At 44.8% G+C, this 21,044-nt stretch overlaps 1 protein-coding gene across 24 annotated transcripts in view; it reads left to right on the top strand.

Annotated features, from left to right (window-relative positions):
• The window catches only part of LOC137414817 (transcriptional repressor p66-alpha-like), a 51,796-nt gene that overhangs the window by 16,644 nt on the left and 14,108 nt on the right, over nucleotides 1-21,044 (top strand). For 12 of the 24 annotated variants that reach the window (XM_068100330.2, XM_068100331.2, XM_078772002.1 and 9 more), the window contains exons 3-10: nucleotides 2,666-2,777; nucleotides 2,874-2,987; nucleotides 6,405-6,458; nucleotides 7,294-7,383; nucleotides 9,403-9,525; nucleotides 10,108-10,281; nucleotides 10,498-10,729; nucleotides 13,883-14,133. In XM_068100330.2, the coding sequence (XP_067956431.2) occupies nucleotides 2,666-2,777; nucleotides 2,874-2,987; nucleotides 6,405-6,458; nucleotides 7,294-7,383; nucleotides 9,403-9,525; nucleotides 10,108-10,281; nucleotides 10,498-10,729; nucleotides 13,883-14,133 (1,150 nt within the window). The remainder of the gene's footprint in view (nucleotides 1-2,665; nucleotides 2,778-2,873; nucleotides 2,988-6,404; nucleotides 6,459-7,293; nucleotides 7,384-9,402; nucleotides 9,526-10,107; nucleotides 10,282-10,497; nucleotides 10,730-13,882; nucleotides 14,134-21,044) is intronic. The other 12 variants (XM_078772005.1, XM_078772007.1, XM_068100342.2 and 9 more) reach the window with 3 other exon arrangements.

Raw genomic sequence — 21,044 nt, 5'->3', positions numbered from 1 at the left:
ACTCAGTTCCCGAAACTTCTTCCATGCACATCTCACTCGAGCAACCGTTGCCGAGTCTGATCCACCTTCTCCATTCAGCATGTCTCCGAGGTAGCAAAATGTTTTCACACCTTCCAGCTTCACGCCATGTCCAAGATCCAACTCAACATTTCCTCCATCTGCAGCTCCCTCTGTGCACACCTTACATTTGAATGTAGCTGCCACACTGGTTAATGACCCTCTCAGACCACTACATTTTTGATGACCACACTCAGCGCACATTGTACATTGAATGGAGTTCACTCCGACACCCTTCCTGCACACAGCACATGGCCACTTCCCAGTTCTTTCCACCTCACCACATGCTTTACCACTTGCCATCACCTTCGTCTTTCCTATATTCACCTTCAGACCTTTTGTCTCCATACATTCCTTCCACTTGTTCATCTTTTCCTTCAGTCCATCCATACTTTCCGCAATCAACACCAGATCATCTGCATACAACAACTCCCACGGTAAACCCTCCTTTACGTTCTGAGCCAGCACCTCCATCACAGCTACAAATAGTAGTGGACTTGGTACCGACCCCTGATGCACTCCCGCCTTCACCTCAAACTCACCACTGTTCCCGTCCTTCGTCCTTCCAGCTGTGCGGTCCTTCGTCCTTCCAGCTGTGCGCGCTCTTTTGTACATTGCCATCACGACTCTGATCATCCATTCCTCCACTTCTAAACTTCCTCAATGCCCATGTCAATACTTCACGTGGAACCCTATCGAATGCTTTCTCCAGATCAACAAACCCAAGAAACAACTTCTTCCTCTTCTCCATGTCATTCTCCTGCAACTGCCTCACAATAAAGAGCACGTCTGTCGTTCCTCTTCCTGGCATAAATCCAAACTGCATTTCGTTGATCTTCACCTTCTTCCTTATCCTCCTCTCCAACACCCTTTCCAATACCTTCATTCCATGCTCCAATAACTTTATCGCTTGGTACGAGCCACACACACTCCAGTGTAAGAGCTAACATTAATCACAAAAAAAACAAACGGACACATAAAAAAAAACATGTAATAAAAGGAACGGGAGACAAGATGGGGAGAGAGAGGGAAGCACACAAGTACAACAGTAGAGAACAGGGACATCAGGAGATATGTAGGAGGGAGAGGGCTTGGGGGGAGGAGGCATGGGAAGGGGGGGAGGGAGGGTGGGATAGGTATAAAACACATGGACACTGACTGCTAGGACTTCAGGGAAAGACGTTGGTATTTCAAAAAAGTGGATCTGGGGTGAAATTAACAGGTCTCAAAGTTTTTGATCAAGGATCCCCCAAGATCAAGGTCTTGGATGGGGGAAGATAAGAGATGGTGGTGAACAGCTGTTTTAAAGACCTGGAGGGATGAGTGGGAAAGAGAGTGAGGGAGTTTGTTCCAGAGGCGGGAGAAAAGAGGAATGAAAGAGTGAAGGTGAGCAGAGAGTCTTGATTTTGGCAGTTTCACCAGAAGAGGGTTGCTGGCAGATCTTGTGTGATCCGTAGGAATATTTCGGGGACAGAGCACAGACCCTGCTGGGGGAGCTAGGCCGGAGAGGAGTCGGTGGAAGACAGAAAGTCCACCAACCTGCCTGCGGTGAGTGAGTGAAAGGCCCTCAGTTTGCTTCAACGCGGGAGATTCCATTCATTCTGAAAGCTTTGATTTCAACAGCATAAAGCCGAGCTAGGTGTGAGGCAGGAGCACCAACCCAGAGGGGAGAACAGTATTCCATTGAGTTGCGGATGAAAGCTTTGTACGTGGTGAGGAGCTCAGGTGTGCCAAGGAAGGACTTCGCACGACGAAGGATGCCCAGTTGGTGACTGGTGTGGTTTTCCCAGGAAAGATCATGGCAGATAGTGAGACCCAAAAGCTTGAGTGACAGAACTTCTTGGAGAGGATTGTTGAGAAAGTAGATGGGAGGGTTGTCCAGTCGGTTTTTCGGAGAGACATTGTAAGAGTGTGTGATTTGTCAGGATTGAAAGACATGTTCCTGCAAAGACACAACATAGACAGCCCATTCACTGTTACTGATCCGTCTGGGGTTTGTATAGCATACGCTTGCCCATTCTGGCTTTACAACCTGGTCCACATGGTCAGGAGTTTACAGTACCGTTTGGCGAGTTGATAAAGTTTTCCAACTCTACACGAGTTTTTCCAATTTCAGATTGTCCCCTTCACGAGTTTCAATTTAGCTCTTTCACGAGCCTTGATCTTGTATACAAAAAATAAAATAAAAATAAACTCTTTTGTTGTGCAGAGGCAGAGCCCTTTCTTTCAGGTGCTTCTCCAAGTATTTCAGCTTATTTCAGAAGATTTGTGAATCATTTTAAGTACCAATACTCATCTCCTACACACGATATGCATTATGATGCCTTGACTGCCGCTGTTTCATGGGGTTTCCGCGCATGCACGCTGAGCATTCTGGGGGCAGAATACATCATTTTGAAAGTCATGTATTGTGGATCAATACTGGTTTCAAGTATTTAGATCCAAAAAACATTGATAATTTGTGTTTTAACGTGCTGGTACCTTAATACCTCGTGCATATGCAATAATGTTGCACTTTTGTTTTGCCATGGCACTTAAAGTTTTTTTATATTGTCTTTTAAACCCTCACATCCCATCCACATCTTTTCCATTTTGACGGTATGAAAAGTGGGGAGAGCCAGAAGTGTCCGGGATCTCCAGACGTAATTGTTCTTTCGGACGATGGCTGCAGCCCGACAGCCAACGGTTTGCCAAAAGCAGATACGACCCGTCTTCTCAAGGTAAGACACTATGTCGCATGTGCAGCGTTGGACCGTTTGTTAACAGATTTGGCACTCCTTGTGGACATGTAATGGAATCTGGTGGGATATTTCCAGGTGGGATGTCCGGCAGAGCGAGGACGCTTGATCCGCCGGTTGCAGGAAGAGTTGCGACTTGAAGAAGCGAAGCTTGTGCTGCTAAAGAAGCTACGACAGAGCCAGCTGCACAAGGTTTGTGTTTTCTGTTTGCTGACCACCTGCCATCCACATTCCAATGACTTTCCAGGTTGTTGGGTACGAGTGCTGACAGGATGGTATTCTGACCATGGGACAACTCGATGCACAATAACCAGATGTACCATACCTGTGCTGGTTGGTGGACATTCACCTATTTTGTTTTGACATTGGGGATAATGTGCAATGCCAATTGCAATGAAAGTGGTTTTTCCAACGGTTGTTAAATCGTGAGAATGAAAAGAGTTTGTTGGGAGGAGGGGTGACTAATACATTAGGTGTAGGTCACAACATGGGTCTTGACGTTCCCTGGGATCAGGCTCCTTGGCCTCGATATCCTCTGTGGTTTGTGGTGTGTGTGGCATTGTAGAAGCAGGTTATTGTAGACATTGCTGTGGATCCAGTGGCGTCACTAGGGTTGGTGTCACCCAGTGCGGTAACTCATGGTGTGACCCCCCCCCCCCCCCCCCCAATGGACCTCCTCCCGTACCAAACCATACAGCATCATTAGTAATATTTTTTGTACTAATGTTACTCATAAATCGTAATTCCCGTATATCACTGACTCGAATGGCAATAGTAGTGACATAAACAACTAGCAAAATTAAAATTACACCTTCTTTTTACTCCTACTTTTCCGTTAATTACTACTTCATTCTCAAAAAAGTTATTGACAAGTCAGGAGACGACGATGGTTCACGAGCGAGCGGTATTCTTCGGTTCGATTTCGAAAATTCGGTTTGATTCCGACAACTTGAAATGTCAAAACGAAGGTGACTGACCTTGAAATGAGATAGAAAATAATGTATAATCAGTTATGCGGTTAGTTAGCTACACAATACCGGAAATTCGGTTTGATTCCGACGACTTCGAAAATTTGACCTTTGTGACCTTCAAAGGTCAAAGGTCGAAGATTCTGAAATTTGTTGGAAAACTTGTATTTCATGATGTATGTGATAATATAAGATCATGTATGACATTTCACCCTATCAGGAAGCGAACAATGTAATAAAACCATCAAAAATCGACTTTTCTAAATTTTGTGACCTTGTGACCTTGACCTTGGGGCGAAAATGAAAAATCGAGCTCCGTGGGGCTAGACACATGACATTGGCCTAACCAAATACCAAAACCCTTGTCAGATTCCACCAACTCCCTCGGAGAAGATGTAGCTTGAAATCGATTACCCCCTAAAAAGACATATTTCGGGCGTGGCTCCGCCCACAATGGGCGCAATACGCCCGCTCTAGGCAGGACACAACTAGATCATGATATCAACCTCCCACCCAAGTTTCATCAAGATCAGATGATATCATCGGGTAGTTATGCTGCGGACAGACAGACACACAGACACACACCCATGACGAATATAGTGGTCACTCTGTTTGATAACTCGTGAACCAATATAGGTTCACACATACTAATTACCACAATATTGTAGCTAAAACACCAGAAAATTTGACAAAAGCAGCGACTATAAAAACACCAGCGGCAACAAAAACAGCGCGTGCTTGTAGCGAGTGCAGACGAAACCACGTGATTCGAAGCGTCATTGTAATTGGGTAATGATGACTGCTCTGACCGGAGCGCATTAGAAGGTTCAAAAAGTAAATTAGCATAGAGTTTTAGCCTTGTAGGTATATTGATACATGCTGGGCTTACAGAAAATGTTTTTGTTGTTATAACTAACTACAGGGATATTTTTATAAAAATTAATAAATCTCAGCTAAAATTTGGTGTCACCCCCTCTGATAGTGTCACCCGGTGCGGTCCGCACCCCCCGCACCCCCCTAGTGACGCCAGTGTGTGGATCGGGTTTCAGGTGTGTGCTATTAAAACCATTGTTTACCTGCTTCGGTAATTAATGCATGTAAGCAAAATGCCTTATTCACTTGTTTTATTTTGCTTATTTTTTATTTGTTTTGGCCCGAAAGCATCATTGACTATTGTATCTACATTTCCGTATTAGGGTCACTTTTTGATCAGTCTTGCATGCCATAAGTAGTATATACAGGGCTAGTCACAAAAATGTACTCGACTTTAATTGTTTATTAAATCTGCTATTTTTAATACAAGAGCATATAATTTACATGATACATAACAAACTCATAAAGTTTTGTTTGACTCCCACAAATGGTTGAAATGTCCTCCTCTAAGTTCTGCACGCTGACGGATACATATGGAATAGTTTCTGATTACAGACTCGAGTGTTTCATGTGAGACTCTGGAAATAACTCTTATTTCAGCATCTTTGAGTTCAGGAATGTTCACTGGGTTCTCTTTCAAAACATTTTCCTTAACAAATCCCCACAGAAAAAAAATCTAAAAGTGAGAGGCAGGAGATCTTGGAGACCAGGGAAAAACAGATTGTCAGCTTCGGTAGGCTATGACGTAGCTCCTTCAACAAGCGAGCAGTATGAACTGTTGGAACCAAACACCTGGAACGTTTCTTGCATGATTCCAGAAAAATATGTTCAACGTGTATATTGTGTACATACCGTTCCACATTCACGACCATCCCCTTCCTCATTATCCTGATCCGGTGACGACCGGGACAACGCCATAAATCATTATTTTGGGGGAGTGCAGAGGTAATTCAGCAAAGTCAGCTGGTTTCTCCATTCTCCAAAACCGACACTTCTGTTAGTTTAACAAAACCATTCAAGTAAACATGGCGTCGATGAAAATTGTCGTTTATGTTGATTCCTCCATGATCGATAATCTTACTGAATTGCAGACAATATTCAGAATGTCGATGCTCATCATCTGAGGTTAACTGCTGTACCAAATATTGAATTTTCTAAGGGAAAGCCTTCAGATCAGACTTTAACACTGATGACACTGCTTTGAGACGCTTCACTTTCATGTGAATTGCACCTTGTTGACTTTCTTGGATCTAGGGTGACGTGCAATCACTTCGCGAATTCTGTTTATGGTCTCTGGAGTTCAAATATTTCTCAGATGTCCAGAGTGTCCTGCGTTCTTCACAGAGCCCGTCCCTCTCTACTTTGAAACCATAAGATTTATAATCTTCGAAGTTGGTGTATTACGTCTCGGGAATCATCTTCTGAACGCACACTGCACTCCCATCATTGATTTCAGCTCGTCATTCTTCTCGACATTGACGATTCGCTCCTCCATTGTTAGTTGCACCATGGGTTGGTTACCTGCAAAAAACCTAATAATAATCATAATAGAAATGCCAAAATACATTTACAATTTGAATGCATACCCAACCTAATTCACTATATTTGACATTTCTATCGATTAAGTTAATTTTTTTCAACTAGGGTACATATTTTTGACTCGCCCTGTATTACTAAGTTGCTTCATTTTGAGCCTGCATATGCATGAAATGCCCAGTCTTGGCCCTTGCCCTCTTAAAGCCACCTGCTTGTGTTGTTACGGTTGCAGCATCACGTTAAATCTCGCTGGAGTGGACCTTCTGAAGAAAAGTTGCATGGGAAGGTAGCAAACGGATGCACACTATTTTGGTTTCGTTTTACACTTGACTTATGTTCTCTGGGGTTGAAATTGTGTGTTTTCCATGGATGGGTAAACTCTCGAGACAAACGAGCCAATGTACGCTACAGGCGCACTAATAGAATGGGACATCTTTGATACCATGTCTTGCAGCCAATGGCTTTCAGGTTTCTAAGTTGAGACGGATTTTATTCAGTACTGAGGGTTATAATATTCTATCTTGTATTTGTTCATCGGCATTTGAACTGTAACGAGCAAAGTTGTGCCATTGCCCTGAATTGGCAGACTCGGGCTGCAGCAGTGTATTGATTTTTCACCCACGATAATTGTTTGTGTGATGTCACCGCATGAATGGTGTGACCATGTTGGGGTCGAACCGCAGCGAATGCTTTGGTGTGATACCTACCTCCCCTTTCATGTGAAACCAAATGCCTTTTGTCCACCAGGGCAGGTGTGGCAAGTGAATCTCACGGATTTCCTGCACTTGTTTTGCAACCGGATTTCAAAGTACTCTGTAAAGAAAACCAAAGTAATAGTGTACCCTCCTTTAGCCAGACCGGTGTGCATGACATGGTTGTTTAATATAGCTTGGTTTTCCGGAAAATGCTTTCTTGATTCCCTGAGGGACAGCTTGGCATTGTTTGATTGCTCTGTTTTGCATTAAACCGTCTGAAGTCGCAAATTTCTGAAGGTCACACAATGTTAAGCTTGACCTTCGAGTGATGGTTCGGTGCCAGAGTGTTAACGGCAGTTTTGGACCGGTGCCCGAATGCTGAAGACATGAGTGTCTCCCTTTTCTGGTGTGTGTTCACTGTTTCAGCCTGCAGTGAGCGTCCCTCCGAACTCTGCGACTCACACACTGTCACGCGGTGGAACCCACGGCCACACTGTTGGAACGCAGGCCCATCAGGCAAGCTCGAATCTCTTGCACTATAGGACATCCTGAAACATTTGCCCTTCCTTATAAAAGGTGTGGAAAAAGGATAGTAATGGTGGAGATGTCAAACTGCAGTCGGATGCAGAAGTCCAAAAACCCCTAACCATTTCCTATTTGACCAGACATGGTCCGACGACAAATTGACTGGAATGCACGAGTTGAGGGACGGAGGTTATGTTTTCACCCCTGTCTATGAGCAGGTTATGTCTGTCTGTGAGCAGGATATCTGAAAAAGTTATGGACAGATTCAGAAGAAATGTGGTGGATGGGTAGGGTGTGTGACAAGGAAAAATGATTGATTACATTTTGGTCAAGATCTTGATACGTTCTTCATAATTGAGAGATAGGGACAAAAACTATATAGAGCAAGATATCTGAAAATGTTGTGGATGAGTTGGGTCGGTGAAGAGAACAAGCCGATTGGATTTTGATTAAGGCCTGGATGCAAATCCGGCCTATTGGTGTGATACAAAACATAAATTGTTCAGCCTGGCGGAGGTATGCGCTCTCCCGAGTGCTGTTCTAGTTTATCCTGCTTTTTGAAGCCCATTTAGCATGTCGAGTGGTGGTTGAGTGTTCTTCCTAGTCTTACTTGACTGGTCGTGAATTAGACAATTTGTCTTGTCTGGTTAGAGAAACCTGCCTTCAAGGGTCTAATCCAATCCGGTTTCAGCTGCTAATCACCTGACTCCTGACAAGCATTATTTTGACATCCAAATAGAGTTTCCTTTCCACCGAAAAATTTAATTTGAATATATATCCAAGCTGATGCCTTATACTTGCAGTGTAATCGATAGTGTATCCAAACGTTATATTTGATAATGCAGCTTAAACTAGAACGGGCACTCGGTAGAGCGCATACCTTCGCCGCAGCTACTGTTCTGTACTTGGCATGGGAGTGTAGGGAACAGAACAACAAAAATACGATTTTGACCTTTTCGTGACCTTGACCTTGACCTTTGACCCGATTGCTCCCAAAATCTAATCAAATGTGTCCCGTATAATAACCAATCATCCCACCAAATTTCATGCAATTCGGTTGAATACTTTTTGAGTTATGCGAATAACATACACACACACACACAGACATACAAATAAATACACAGCGATCAAAACATAACCTTCCGCTTTTGCGAAGGTAAAGAACGGGCACTCGGTAGAGCGCATACCTTCGCCGCAGCTACTGTTCTGTACTTGGCATGGGAGTGTAGGGAACAGAACAACAAAAATACGATTTTGACCTTTTCGTGACCTTGACCTTGACCTTTGACCCGATTGCTCCCAAAATCTAATCAAATGTGTCCCGTATAATAACCAATCATCCCACCAAATTTCATGCAATTCGGTTGAATACTTTTTGAGTTATGCGAATAACATACACACACACACACACAGACATACAAATAAATACACAGCGATCAAAACATAACCTTCCGCTTTTGCGAAGGTAACTAGAACGACACTCGGTAGAGTAAACACCTCCGCCAGGCTGAACAGTTTACGTTGTGTATCCCAGTGATGGGCCAGATCTGCATCCGGACCTGAACCAAAATATAATAATTTCGTCCTTGTCACACACTCAACCTGTCCACCAAGTTTTGTCCGAATCGGTCCATAACTTTTTGAGATATCCTGTTCACAGACAAAGAGACAGACAGGGGTGAAAACATGACCTCCGTCCACCTTCGGCGGCAGAGGTTATTACAATTGATAAAATGTTTGCAGATCTAGAGCTTGAGTACATTTGTCGTCCCCTTAGCATGTAGTTTTGGAGCACGTTGCTTCCTTGGTAGTGTGAGAAAGAGAGGGGACATGCAATTCTGTAGGTTGTTCCTTCTCATCAACATCTCCCAATATTTGTTCACTTCCTTGCTGATGCCCTCATCTAGTTGTGGCAGATCCCAATGCTTTAATCACAACTCACCATCATCTTTGATATCTGCCGATGACCTCTCAAATCCCATCCATCTCTTGGCTTTCTGGCCTTTGCAGAGTCGGTCTTTAAGTGGACCTGCCCCTCCACCACTGCTGCGTGGAGGACAGCCCTACCAGGGTATATCACGGTTTTCTCAGCAAGGAGCAGGGGTGCTGCCATTGCTGGTACGCGGAGGACAGGTATGTCCATAAGGATTGTTTTCCATCTCGAACTCTTGTGCTTGTGTACCTGTGCTAGCATGTGTTTGATGTTATTTTATTGTGGGAGGAGAGGGGTGTTGGTGGGGGATTGAAAGGGGAGTGAGTGGGGTGGAACAGGGAGAAGGGTTAGACTTAAATAAATAAAGGACACGACACCATTTTCAGCATTTAAAAAATGCCACTGTCATGCCCTTTTTGCTGTGTGTGCTTACAGGGTCTAAGTGTCTTGTAGTGGAGCTGAATACATAAATCGCACACACATATATAGACAAATACACAAGCCAACACTGGACTTCACTTCAGACAAACCAAGCCATGACATCACTTCTCAGAGCACTTTGGGCACAAATGACATCTTTTATGACAACCTTGCTTTTCCCTCCATACTCAATTAGGCAACGAAGTTGGAATTTCTTTCCCCAATCTCTACCCCTTCTCCCTCCCCTTTACTCCACACCCCCCCCCCATATGAATGCCATCCCTTGTCCTCCCCATCGATGCCAACCGCTGCCTTCACCACAAATGTCCTTCCCATCATGTCCACCTCGATCGTTTTCTCAGGCTCAAGGTTCCCGCTCATCCTGTGTGCCAACTGCTCCTCCACCTCTTCTCATGGCTCCAAGAACTACCGTTGTCAATCAGGCTCAAGGTGGTCGCACTATCTCTGGGAGTGGAATGGTTCGTAACACAAGCGTGACACACTCCAGTACACCATCGTCTTGCAGCTACAACCAGGTAAGGACCTGGACAACATCTGCCGCACACTGCCCTGGCTTTCAATGAATAAGCCCACATTTTATTTGCGTTCTGTGGTGCGCGTGACTTGTTTACGAAGCATGGTGGGCCATTTCTATCGTCGATTCATTGTATTGTCTGCATCCACCAGTAGAAACATGCCTGGACTCTCTGAAATGGTTTTGTATTGCATGTCTTACCTTCCCCCACAATCAGGTATCGCGCCCCACCGCTTCACCCTCTCCTTCTCCTCGGAGCGAGTCCCCCGCATTACGGCAAGCTGCGGCACGACTTGCTCTACGCAAGCAGCTTGAGAAAACGCTACTTGAGATAGCCCCTCCACGGCCACCGCCTCCTGACCTGCCCTTCCTGCCATGTGCAGTCAATGGAGAGTTTGTGTGCTTACTTGGCTTGGAAGAGGTTGTGCAGCTGCTTCTGGAAAGCCAAGGTAGGTTTCTCTTCCTGTTGTACCATTCTGTCAATGTTGGTTCTCTTTCTGTTCGCTCGATCTTGCAAACGTTGTAGGTGTTTATCAGGTCTTCCTAGGCCATTTCCATCCAGGTCAATAAGTTCTCCTCTTTGATACCCTTTTTGCATGCTGATAAATCATGGTTTACTCCATGCAACTACTAGCACGTTGCCCGTGCCCGCACGGGATTCTAAACGGGGTAGGGATGGAGATGGCAAAAATGCAAATGGCGTCTTCTGTCAATTCAAAAGCTCTATTGGCGGCGAGGTGCTCCATTTGAAACTGTTTGTTTGATACATGCAGCTTTTTATGCTGAGGGTCAGATGCCTAGTTTTCCTAGATAGTAATAAAAAATTGTATTGGCGTCAAAGCCAGTTACCAAGTAACTTAAAACTCCACAAAAGCAGGTACACATTTGTTTTCCCAGATGGGTGTTGTGTAGACCAAGGGATGTTGTGCTGGCTGCAGGCTTTTTGTGTCCTCTTAAGAGTATAAATTAATCATTGAGTGGCGAGGAAAACCGACGATGGCAGCACATGCAGGTAGCATGCTAATTCTGCAGATCAATCGCTGACCATCCATGATGGTTTTTGCCTCTGAAATATTCTTTTTGTCTCTGTGCTCTACACCAAAAGTACACGAGGCTGAGGTGGCACTGCCTCGCTCAACACTCCAGTAAAATGAGTGGATCCTTTTTGGAACTTGTGCAAGACCTCGGGTACAAGCACCAAACGTTTTTATTTTTTATTTTTAAATACAGGGTGTGCCAAAACAATACCAGACCCATAAAAATCCACAATACATTCGTTTTTATTCTGAATTGCATAAAACTTCAGGAGTATGTGCTACATTTTGAGTGATGCAGGTGTACCAAATATCATAACCCTAACTTGTAAGACTTTAGTTACGCACTCGATCGATCACATGCTCTAATTGTCCATTTCTGTGCTGAATACATATTTGAACACGATGGGCAAAGTCGTTAATTACGCCCTGACATTTGGCAAGTGGGATGGACCTAATTTTCTCTTTGTTTGTTTCAGCTCAATTATGCTTCTAGGGTTATCCTTGTACACATTGCCTTTAAGATCTCCCCCAAGATAATAAAAAACAAGACCGGAAGTCTTACAGCGGCGAAGCTTGGCTTGTAAAATATTATAAACCACAAACACATATGATTAGTTTTTTAAACAGTCGCTAATGCTGTCTGTAACATTAAACAAGGAAATTTGGAGGAATCCCGACATCCTTGAGGTAAGCTTTACTTACAGAACTGAGTGAAGATCTACTGTAATCTATATACCCCACAAGGGTTGGGGAAATAACATGATCCTTCCTGCCGCTTAAAGTGGCGTTTTTTGTAGCGGCCTTTTGAAACCCACCAATTGAGGTTTTATTTTGAAAACCACCAATTAAACCCAATTACCCTGCTGTTTTACACGAAGCTGAAAGGGAGGAAGACAGAGGTGTGCTCATTTATCAAGCAGCTAGCTAGCGTTTGCCAAGCCAGCCGTTCCTTAACGTTTTGAATTGAGTACTTGCTCGAATGCTTAAACCACTTTAACGTTACGTTATCATTACTAGCAACGGTTCCCGACCTATGGGCGGGCTTCAATTGGGAAGCCCAAATGAAAAGGCAAAATATCAGAAATTGAAGGCTTTTTTTATTTTAAACGATTCATATAAACATCCGTTGAATCATATCACACTGACGCAAATCATCAAAATCTAAACAGTACATGGCGCCAATTTTGAAAAAAGATTGAATTCTGCAAAACGGAAGCGGCCGCCCACATGACTCATTTGCGATGTGAGGGTTTGCCCATCCTGCTTGAAACCCTGTTCTTCTCTTCAAAAGGTTCTCCTGCGACCAAGAGCAGCTCAGAACTCATTCAGCACTTTAAAGTAGCATCAGAGTTGATTGTCATGGCATTACCATCCTCATCTTCGAACCAGAATGGTCCAATGATGCCAAGCTTGCTCATTTCATTGCACACCAGTCTGTACACGACTAAATGTAAGGGATTCTGACCCAGTATACATTCCTTGCTCTCAAAATGGCTTCACCCATTTGAATATTCTCTTTGCATCTGGCTTTTCTGGAGTTACATTTTCTCTTCAACTTTCTTTGGTTTGGATGAAGGATTGCGTTTCGATGTAGTTTCGATGATTGCTACAGAAAAGCCTTTTTTCATTTGTCCAGGTCATTGTTTCCTGCAGAACCTCAGCTATCATTCTTTGAAATTGAGAAAAAACATGAAAAACCCCAACCACCTTCGGTGGCGGAGGTAATAAATTGATAGTGAATGAAATGGAGGGTTTTTTTTTTTTGGGTGAGGTACAGTCGGTACAAAGTCGAGCCTCGTGGAGGAGCTAGGACACAGAACAGATCCAGAAGTACCAGAACAAAAGGATCAGTAGAATTAGAAGGGGAGGGATGGAGGAGGGCACCAACAACAAACAGCTCTGGGGGACAAAATAAGAATGTAGGGTATGGGAGGCCACACAGGATGGATATGGAAGCAAACTTTCAGAAAGTAAAAATTGTGGGGTTGGGGATGGGTTAATGGGGGTAGAATAGATCATGGTTTTGAATGGGGAATGATCTGAGAAGGTGGTGAACAGTTGCCTTCAAGATTTGAAGGGAAGAATGAGATTGAAGAGAATGTGGAAGTTGGTTCCATGAGCAGGAAAAAAGAGGAATGAATGAGTGGATGTCAAAGAGTGCCGATGTAGTTTTTAATCTGTACTCGGGTTGTACGTGAATATCCATACTCGCACCTTCTTATTCCCATCTGTGGTATGTTTGTCCAACTAATCGTGTGTGGTGTCGATATGTTACTGTTCTGCTCATCAGAGCATTTGGTAGGTACGTTTGCTGATATGTCGTGCTTCCCCAGAGCTACAAACATGAAGGAATGCATGGTCGGAGAACTGTTTCAGAATGCAAGGAATGAATAGAACCTCTTAAGAGGGGTCGGTGGAATAACTTCAACTTCCAAAGAGATCTACGAGTTAGACCCTCCTTTACCATAATGCTGCTGTTGTAGACCTGTTATTTACATGGCAAGATTGATTCAACTTTGCTTTTCGTTCACTTTTCTTCATTCCTCCTCTTCTCCCATTCCTCAGCTTCTCTTTCCTTCCATCCACTTTCCCTTTCGTTGTCGCCCTCATTAGGAAAGGCTGGTGCATGCTTGCCCGAGGTGGAACCTTATGCATGCAGTCATTGTGGGACTGACTACACCGTGGGTTGGCGGCGACGGCCCCGTGGAGATGTAGTTTGCCAGGCCTGCCTCGCATCTGGTGTGAAGGCTTCCTTACGAGCTGAACATACAGGGCGCCTTAAGGCTGCATTCATGAAGGCTCTGCAGCAGGAGCAGGTAAGCTAGGCAACTCATTTGATTGTCTCATTCGCCTGTTTCTTGGTTTGTCATCTGCTCATTATGCACTCTATCACTTTTCACCATTGGATGAAAGAGGTCCATCCAGGGCTAAATATTCGAATGCAAAGTGATTTGTGTTTTTAATGAATTACCCTGAAATAATAAGAGCAATCGTTATATTGTTAATATCTATATTATAATAGGCGAAGGTGATTCTGTCTGTGTCTGTCTGTCTGTCCGGGGGTGTGGCTTACTCCGTTTACAGAGTAGCTCCACCCATTCTTGGAGAGGCTTCATGTAAACAAATATCCACCATTTTATTAACTCAGCGCGCATCAGTTTATTAACTCGAATAGCTTTGAGGCCTGTTTAGTTAGGCCCGTGCTGTCTTTGTCTCTCACACAGGTTTATTTCAACTCAAATTCGATATATCGTTTCATTTTTAACAGTCGCTAACATAGTTTTAGACTCGGTTGAAATAAAACGGGAAGAGAATCCCATGAAAGTTTCCGTTTATGGAACGAAATGATTTCCCAAAGGCCTGTAAAATAAAGCCAATTCATTGAGTCACCCTCCCGATTTTATCTCGAATTCACCGTCTGATTTAATTTTTATCGATGGTTTTAGACCTGGTGTCACAAATAATTGAGAACATTCATGCACACACGGGAAAATGCAGAGATATATTTTAAAAAATTGCGCCACGATGATGCACGAAAGTACACCGCCTAAAATAACAGTCGGGGAAAATGTCGACATATATTAAAAATTCGCTTTTTCTTTTCCGTTAAGATATATTACTTTTACTTTTGATGACAGTCGTCACAAAACAACATATATTTATTCGTTCTTATTTCATTCAACATTATTATCCGGAAGTAAAAACTAAAATATGTTTCAGGAAATTACCGAGAGATATTTCTTCGTTTTTTTTTATTAGTTATGTGCGCATACACTTTAAATAGATTTATTTGAAATCTTTAATTTTCACAATGTAATTTACTTGCCATTTGATGATTACAAGACACTTCCTCTTGAGGATCGTGACAATTCATGCGTTGCATGGAAACTTCCATTTCCAAAATGAATGAGACGGGAGAGGAGCGAGGAGTTGGAGAGTGAGGAGCGAAGGGTTGGAGAGCGAGGGGTTGGGGAGCGAGGAGCAAGGGGTTGGAGAGCGAGGGGTGAGGGGTTGGAGAGTGAGGGGTGAGGGGTTGGAGAGTGAGGGGTGAGGGGTTGGAGAGTCAGGGGCGAGGGGTTGGAGAGTGAGGAGCAAGGGGTTGGAGAGCGATGGGTTGGAGAGTGAGGAGCGAGGGGTTGGAGAGTGAGGGGTGAGGAGTTGGAGAGTGAGGAGCGAGGAGTTAGAGCGAGGGGTTGGAGAGTGAGGAGCGAGGGGTTGGAGAGCGAGGAGCGAGGGGTTGTGGAGCGAGGAGCAAGGGGTTGGAGAATGAGGGGCGAGGGGTTGGAGAGTGAGAAGCAAGGGGTTGGATAGCGAGGAGCGAGGGGTTGGAGAGCAAGGAGCTAGGGGTTGGAGAGTGAGGGGCGAGTGGTTGGAGAGTGAGGAGCTAGAGGTTGGAGAGTGAGAAGCCAGGGGTTGGAGAGGAGTTAGAAATTGGAGAGGAGCGAGGGGTTGGAGAGCGAGGAGTGAGGGGTTGGAGTGAGGGGCAAGGGGTTGGAGAGTGAGGAGCGAGGGGTTGGAGAGTGAGGAGCGAGGGGTTGGAGAGTGAGGAGCGAGGGGTTGGAGAGTGAGGAGCGAGGAGTTGGAGAGTGATGAGCGAGGAGTTGGAGAGTGAAGAGCAAGGGGTTGGAGAGAGGTGCGAGGGGTTGGAGAGTGAGGAGTGAGGGGTTGGAGAGTGAGGAGCGGGGGGGTTGGAGAGTGAGGAGTGAGGGGTTGGAGAGCGAGGCGCTAGGGGTTGGAGAGTGAGGAGCGAGGGGTTGGAGAGTGAGGAGCAAGGAGTTGGAGAGTGAGGGCCGATTGGAGCGAAGAGTGAGGAGCGATTGGAGAGGAGAGTGAGGAGCGATTGGAGGGGAGTGTGAGGAATTGGAGAGGAGTGTGAGGGATTGGAGAGGGGTGTGAGGGATTGGAGAGGAGTGTGCGGAGGTATTGGAGAGGGGTGTGAGGAGGAGTGGGATTGGAGAGGCATGAGGGTGGAAAGAGGAGAGTGTCAGGTGGAGAGGAGTGAGGGGTCACATATTATGTGAAATAAATAAATTGTGTTCATTACACCATTTCTGGATCTGATGAATTGCCAGTAACCATTTTGTAAAATTTAATGTGCAGTATCTAAATCAAGATGTCCGGATATGGATATGGTTACGGATATGGTGTGAGAAATGGAGAAGGTGAAAGGATTTTGGAGTTTGCTGATGGAGCTGATTTGTTGATTTATAATACTCAGTTCCATAAAGAGGATAATAAGCTTGTTACATACACGTCAGGTGGGTCGACGACAACCGTTGACTACCTGATGGTGCGTAGGCGAGATAGGGGGCACCTCTGGGACACAAAGGTGATCCCGGGGGAGGAGGCTGTTTCACAGCACCACTTGGTTGTCTGCGACATAAGGGTGAAAGGTGCGAGGAGAGCTCGGCAGGTGAAGTACCAACCGAGAATGAAGGTGTGGAGGTTGAAAGAGTTGACAGTGAGGGAGGCATTAAAAGAGAGGCTGAGTATGGTGGTGGATGATGTGGTTGAGCTTGAAAGTGGTTGGATGTCAATGAAAGATAGTCTGTTGGGAGCCGTTGCTGAGGTATGTGGATGGACCAAAGGACCACAGAGGCACTCGGAAACATGGTGGTGGGATGATGAAGTTGGAAAGAAGATTGACGAGAAGAGGAAGAAGTTCAAGGAGTGGCAGAAGGCGAAGGGTATGGGGGCAGAAAAGGCAGAGCATGAAAGTTATAAGGCAGCCAAGAAGGCTGCAAAGAAAGAGGTAGCAAAGGCACAGGAGGCATGTAGGAAAATGTTCGGAGAACGCTTGGATTCGGAAGAGGGTCAGAGAGCGGTATTCAGGATTGCAAAGGAGATAGCGAAAGAGAGTTGTGATGTGATGGGGGTGAGTTGCTTAAAGGATGAAGTGGGACAAATCGTTGTGGACACAGATGGAATTAAAGGAAGATGGAAGAGATATATGGAAATACTGTTGAATGCAGAGAATGAATGGGATGGCAACATAGAGAGTAACCCAGTTTTAGGACCGGCAGAGAAGAAAACCGAGAAGGAAGTTGAGGAAGCGATAAAAGCAATGAAGAGTAGAAAAGCGGGAGGGCCGACGGGAGTTGTGGGAGATATGTTGAAGGCAGCGGGAAATTGGGGTGTGAAGAGAATGACAGAGATCTGCAATCTGGTGGTGAAAGAAGGCCGCATTCCAGTGGATTGGGAACTGAGTACCCTCGTCCCTCTATACAAGGGGAAAGGTGACCCTCTGGACTGTGGCTCGTATCGAGCGATAAAGTTATTGGAGCATGGAATGAAGGTATTGGAAAGGGTGTTGGAGAGGAGGATAAGGAAGAAAGTGAAGATTGATGAAATGCAGTTTGGATTTATGCCAGGAAGAGGAACGACAGACGCACTTTTTATTGTGAGGCAGTTGCAGGAGAAGTATATGGAGAAGAGGAAGAAGTTGTTTCTTGGGTTTGTTGATCTGGAGAAAGCATTCGATAGGGTTCCACGTGAAGTAGTGACATGGGCATTGAGGAAGTTAGGAGTGGAGGAATGGTTGACCAGAGTAGTGATGGCAATGTACAAAAGAGCACGCACAGCTGTAAGGACGAAGGACGGGAACAGTGGTGAGTTTGAGGGGAAGGTGGGAGTGCATCAGGGGTCGGTACTAAAAAAAAAAAACCACCTTTAGAGGCCATTTTTAGAGGCCACCTTTAGAGGCTTTAGAGGTCGGTACGAAGTCCACTACTATTTGTAACTGTGATGGAGGTGCTGGCTCAGAACGTAAAGGAGGGTTTACCGTGGGGGTTGTTGTATGCCAATGATCTGGTGTTGATTGCAGAAAGTATGGATGGACTGAAGGAGAAGATGAACAAGTGGAAGGAGTGTATGGAGACAAAAGGTCTGAAGGTGAATATCGGAAAAACGAAGGCGATGGCAAGTGGTAAAGCATGTGGTGAGGTGGAAAAAAACTGGGAAGTGGCCATGTGCTGTGTGCAGGAAGGGTGTCAGAGTGAATTCCATTCAATGTACAATGTGCGCTGAGTGGGTTCATCAAAAATGTAGTGGTTTGAGAGGGTCATTAACCACTAACCAGTGTGGCAGCTACATTCAAGTGTAAGGTGTGCACAGAGGGAGCTGCAGATGGAGGAAATGTTGAGTTGGATCTTGGAGATGGCATGAAGCTGGAAGGTGTGAAAACATTTTGTTACCTTGGAGACATGCTGAATGGAGAAGGTGGATCAGACTCGGCAACGGTTGCTCGAGTGAGATGTGCATGGAAGAAGCTTCGGGAACTGAGTGGCATGCTGACGAGGAGGGGAGTGTCATTGAAGCTGAAGGGAAAGGTGTATGCTGCATGTGTGAGAAGTGTTATGATTTATGGGAGTGAGACATGGGTAATGAACGTAGAGCAGCAACGAAGGCTGGAAAGGGTGGAAATGCGAATGGTTCGGTGGATGTGTAGAGTATCGTTGAGAGAGAGGAAGACAAATGATGAATTGCAAAAGATGATGGGAATAGAGCCTGTGATGGATGCTGTGAAGAGAAACAGGTTGAGATGGTTTGGTCATGTGTTGAGGAAGGATGAAAGTGACTGGTTGAAAAGAGTGATGGAAATGAATGTAGAAGGAAGTAGAGGACGGGGAAGACCGAGAAAGACTTGGCTAAAGATGGTCGAAGAACAAATGCGGGCAAGGGGGTTAACAAGGGGAGATGCAGAAAATAGGGCAAAATGGAGAACATTGTCATGGGGACCGCAAGGCTAACCCCCGCTTTTGAAGGGAAAATGGTCTTAAAATGCCTGTTGTTGTTGTTGTATCTAAATCAAGATGTCCAAATGTCACACACGTCCATGCCCGTTGGATTCCCACGGGTGACCCCACTAGTCTTACTATAATTCACCAAATGTCCGTCCATCCGTTCGAAGGTACCGCAAAAACGGCTCAACCAATCACAACGATATTTTGGGTGGGTATTTCTGGGACCCCTGGAAGTAAAATAGGCTATATTGTTTTTCCAAGTTTTCCAATTTTCCAGTTTTTCCAAACACGATGGAATAATATTTACCGATATGAACAGTGATGTGGCTTTTGTTGAAATTCTACAAATACTGTTTATTCTGCGTACCAGGAGAGAGTCGATCGACTCCTGACGAAGTCTTCCTATAGAAACGTGCGGCTCCGAAGTAACACGGCAGCATGTGCAAAGCGACTGAGAAACAGGTGTAGCGGCTGCTTCCGTGTTACAGATTCGGCGCGCACTCTTCACACATCAACGTGCGACTGAGAAAGACGTGTCTCGGCCGCTTCCGTTTTACAGAATTCAATCTTTTTTCAAAATGGGCGCCTTATACTGTTTAGATTTTGATGATTTGCGTGTGATATGATTCAACGGATCTTTATATGAATCGTTTAAAATAAAAAAAGCCTTCTGATATTTTGCCTTTTCATTTGGGCCTTCCAATTGAAGCGCCGCCCGTAGAGCCGGTACCGTTGCTCGTAATAATAATAAGTGGAGATGCAGCGTCGGACCATCTGCTGTTAACAACACTGTCACTCTTACAGCACATCCGGTTGCCGCGAATGTTGTGTTTGAATGCGCCAGGCTGGCATCTCATGTTGTGCATCTTTGATTATTATTCCAGTAAAATATTTTGGAATTGGAATGGTGACTCTGCTCTGATCCATCTACCTCATCACCCTGCACCATCACACCGGAATACTGTTATAGTGCAACATGTGCAACTTACACAACAAATTAACTTTTGCTCTATACAATTTACCCAGGAGCCTTTGCAAATCACATGATCTTTCAAGCCTATATATGGTCTTAAATCAAGAAACATCAATTAACAGTCTTGAGGATTTGATTCCCTCAACACCTTCATACCCTTGACTTGTCCTACTCCAGTATTAAACAAATCCTTGTATTCCCTTATCAGGGGTCTTGCCTCAGGATCTAACCATTGAGTGATATGGCCAACCAGGCAGAGGTATTCTCTTTAGTGAGTGCTTTTCGAGTTTATCATGGGGTCGACACCATCCAGGGAGTTTAGTCCATTGCTCCAGGGTCAACGTGAGACCATTGGGGGTGCATTCAGGGAGGACTGGTAGTGCTGTGGGAGGTTGAGGACTATAAAAAGAGGGATTAGGGAGGACATGTCCCCAACACGGCGATACCCCGGGTCACCCACAGAGAAAGTAACCATCAAATACCGTAAGCACCATCGGGAGGCATGAGTGATTCGCCAAGTTCGCCATCACTGAAGGCACAAAAGGACGAGGTGTACGTAATAAATAGACGAACGTGGCATGTGACTTGGTCCATAACTCGGCTATATTATAATAGCCGTAGGTGATTCTGTCTGTCTGTTCGGGGGTGTGGCTTACTCCGTTTAGAGAGTAGCTCCACCCATTCTGGGAGAGGCTTCATCAACAAATATCCACCATTTTATTAACTCTCATAGCTTTGAGGCCCTTTTGTTAGGCCCGTGGTGTCTTGCTCTCTCTCACAGTTTTATTTCAACTATAATTCGATATATCATTTCATTTTTCACAGTCGCTAACATAGTTTTAGACTCGGTTGAAAAAAAACGGGAAGAAAATCCGATGAAAGTTTCCGTTTATAGAACGAAATGCATGTTCGAAGGCCTGTAAAATAAAGCCCATTCATTGAGTTACCCTCACGACTTTATCTCGAATTCACCCTCTTCTTTCATTTTTATCGATGGTTTAGACTCAGTTTC

This window comes from Myxine glutinosa, chromosome 2 (genome assembly GCF_964187855.1).
Source record: "Myxine glutinosa chromosome 2, kmMyxGlut1.1, whole genome shotgun sequence".
Taxonomy (NCBI): domain Eukaryota; kingdom Metazoa; phylum Chordata; class Myxini; order Myxiniformes; family Myxinidae; genus Myxine; species Myxine glutinosa.
This window is presented reverse-complemented; position numbering and strand designations above follow the sequence as displayed.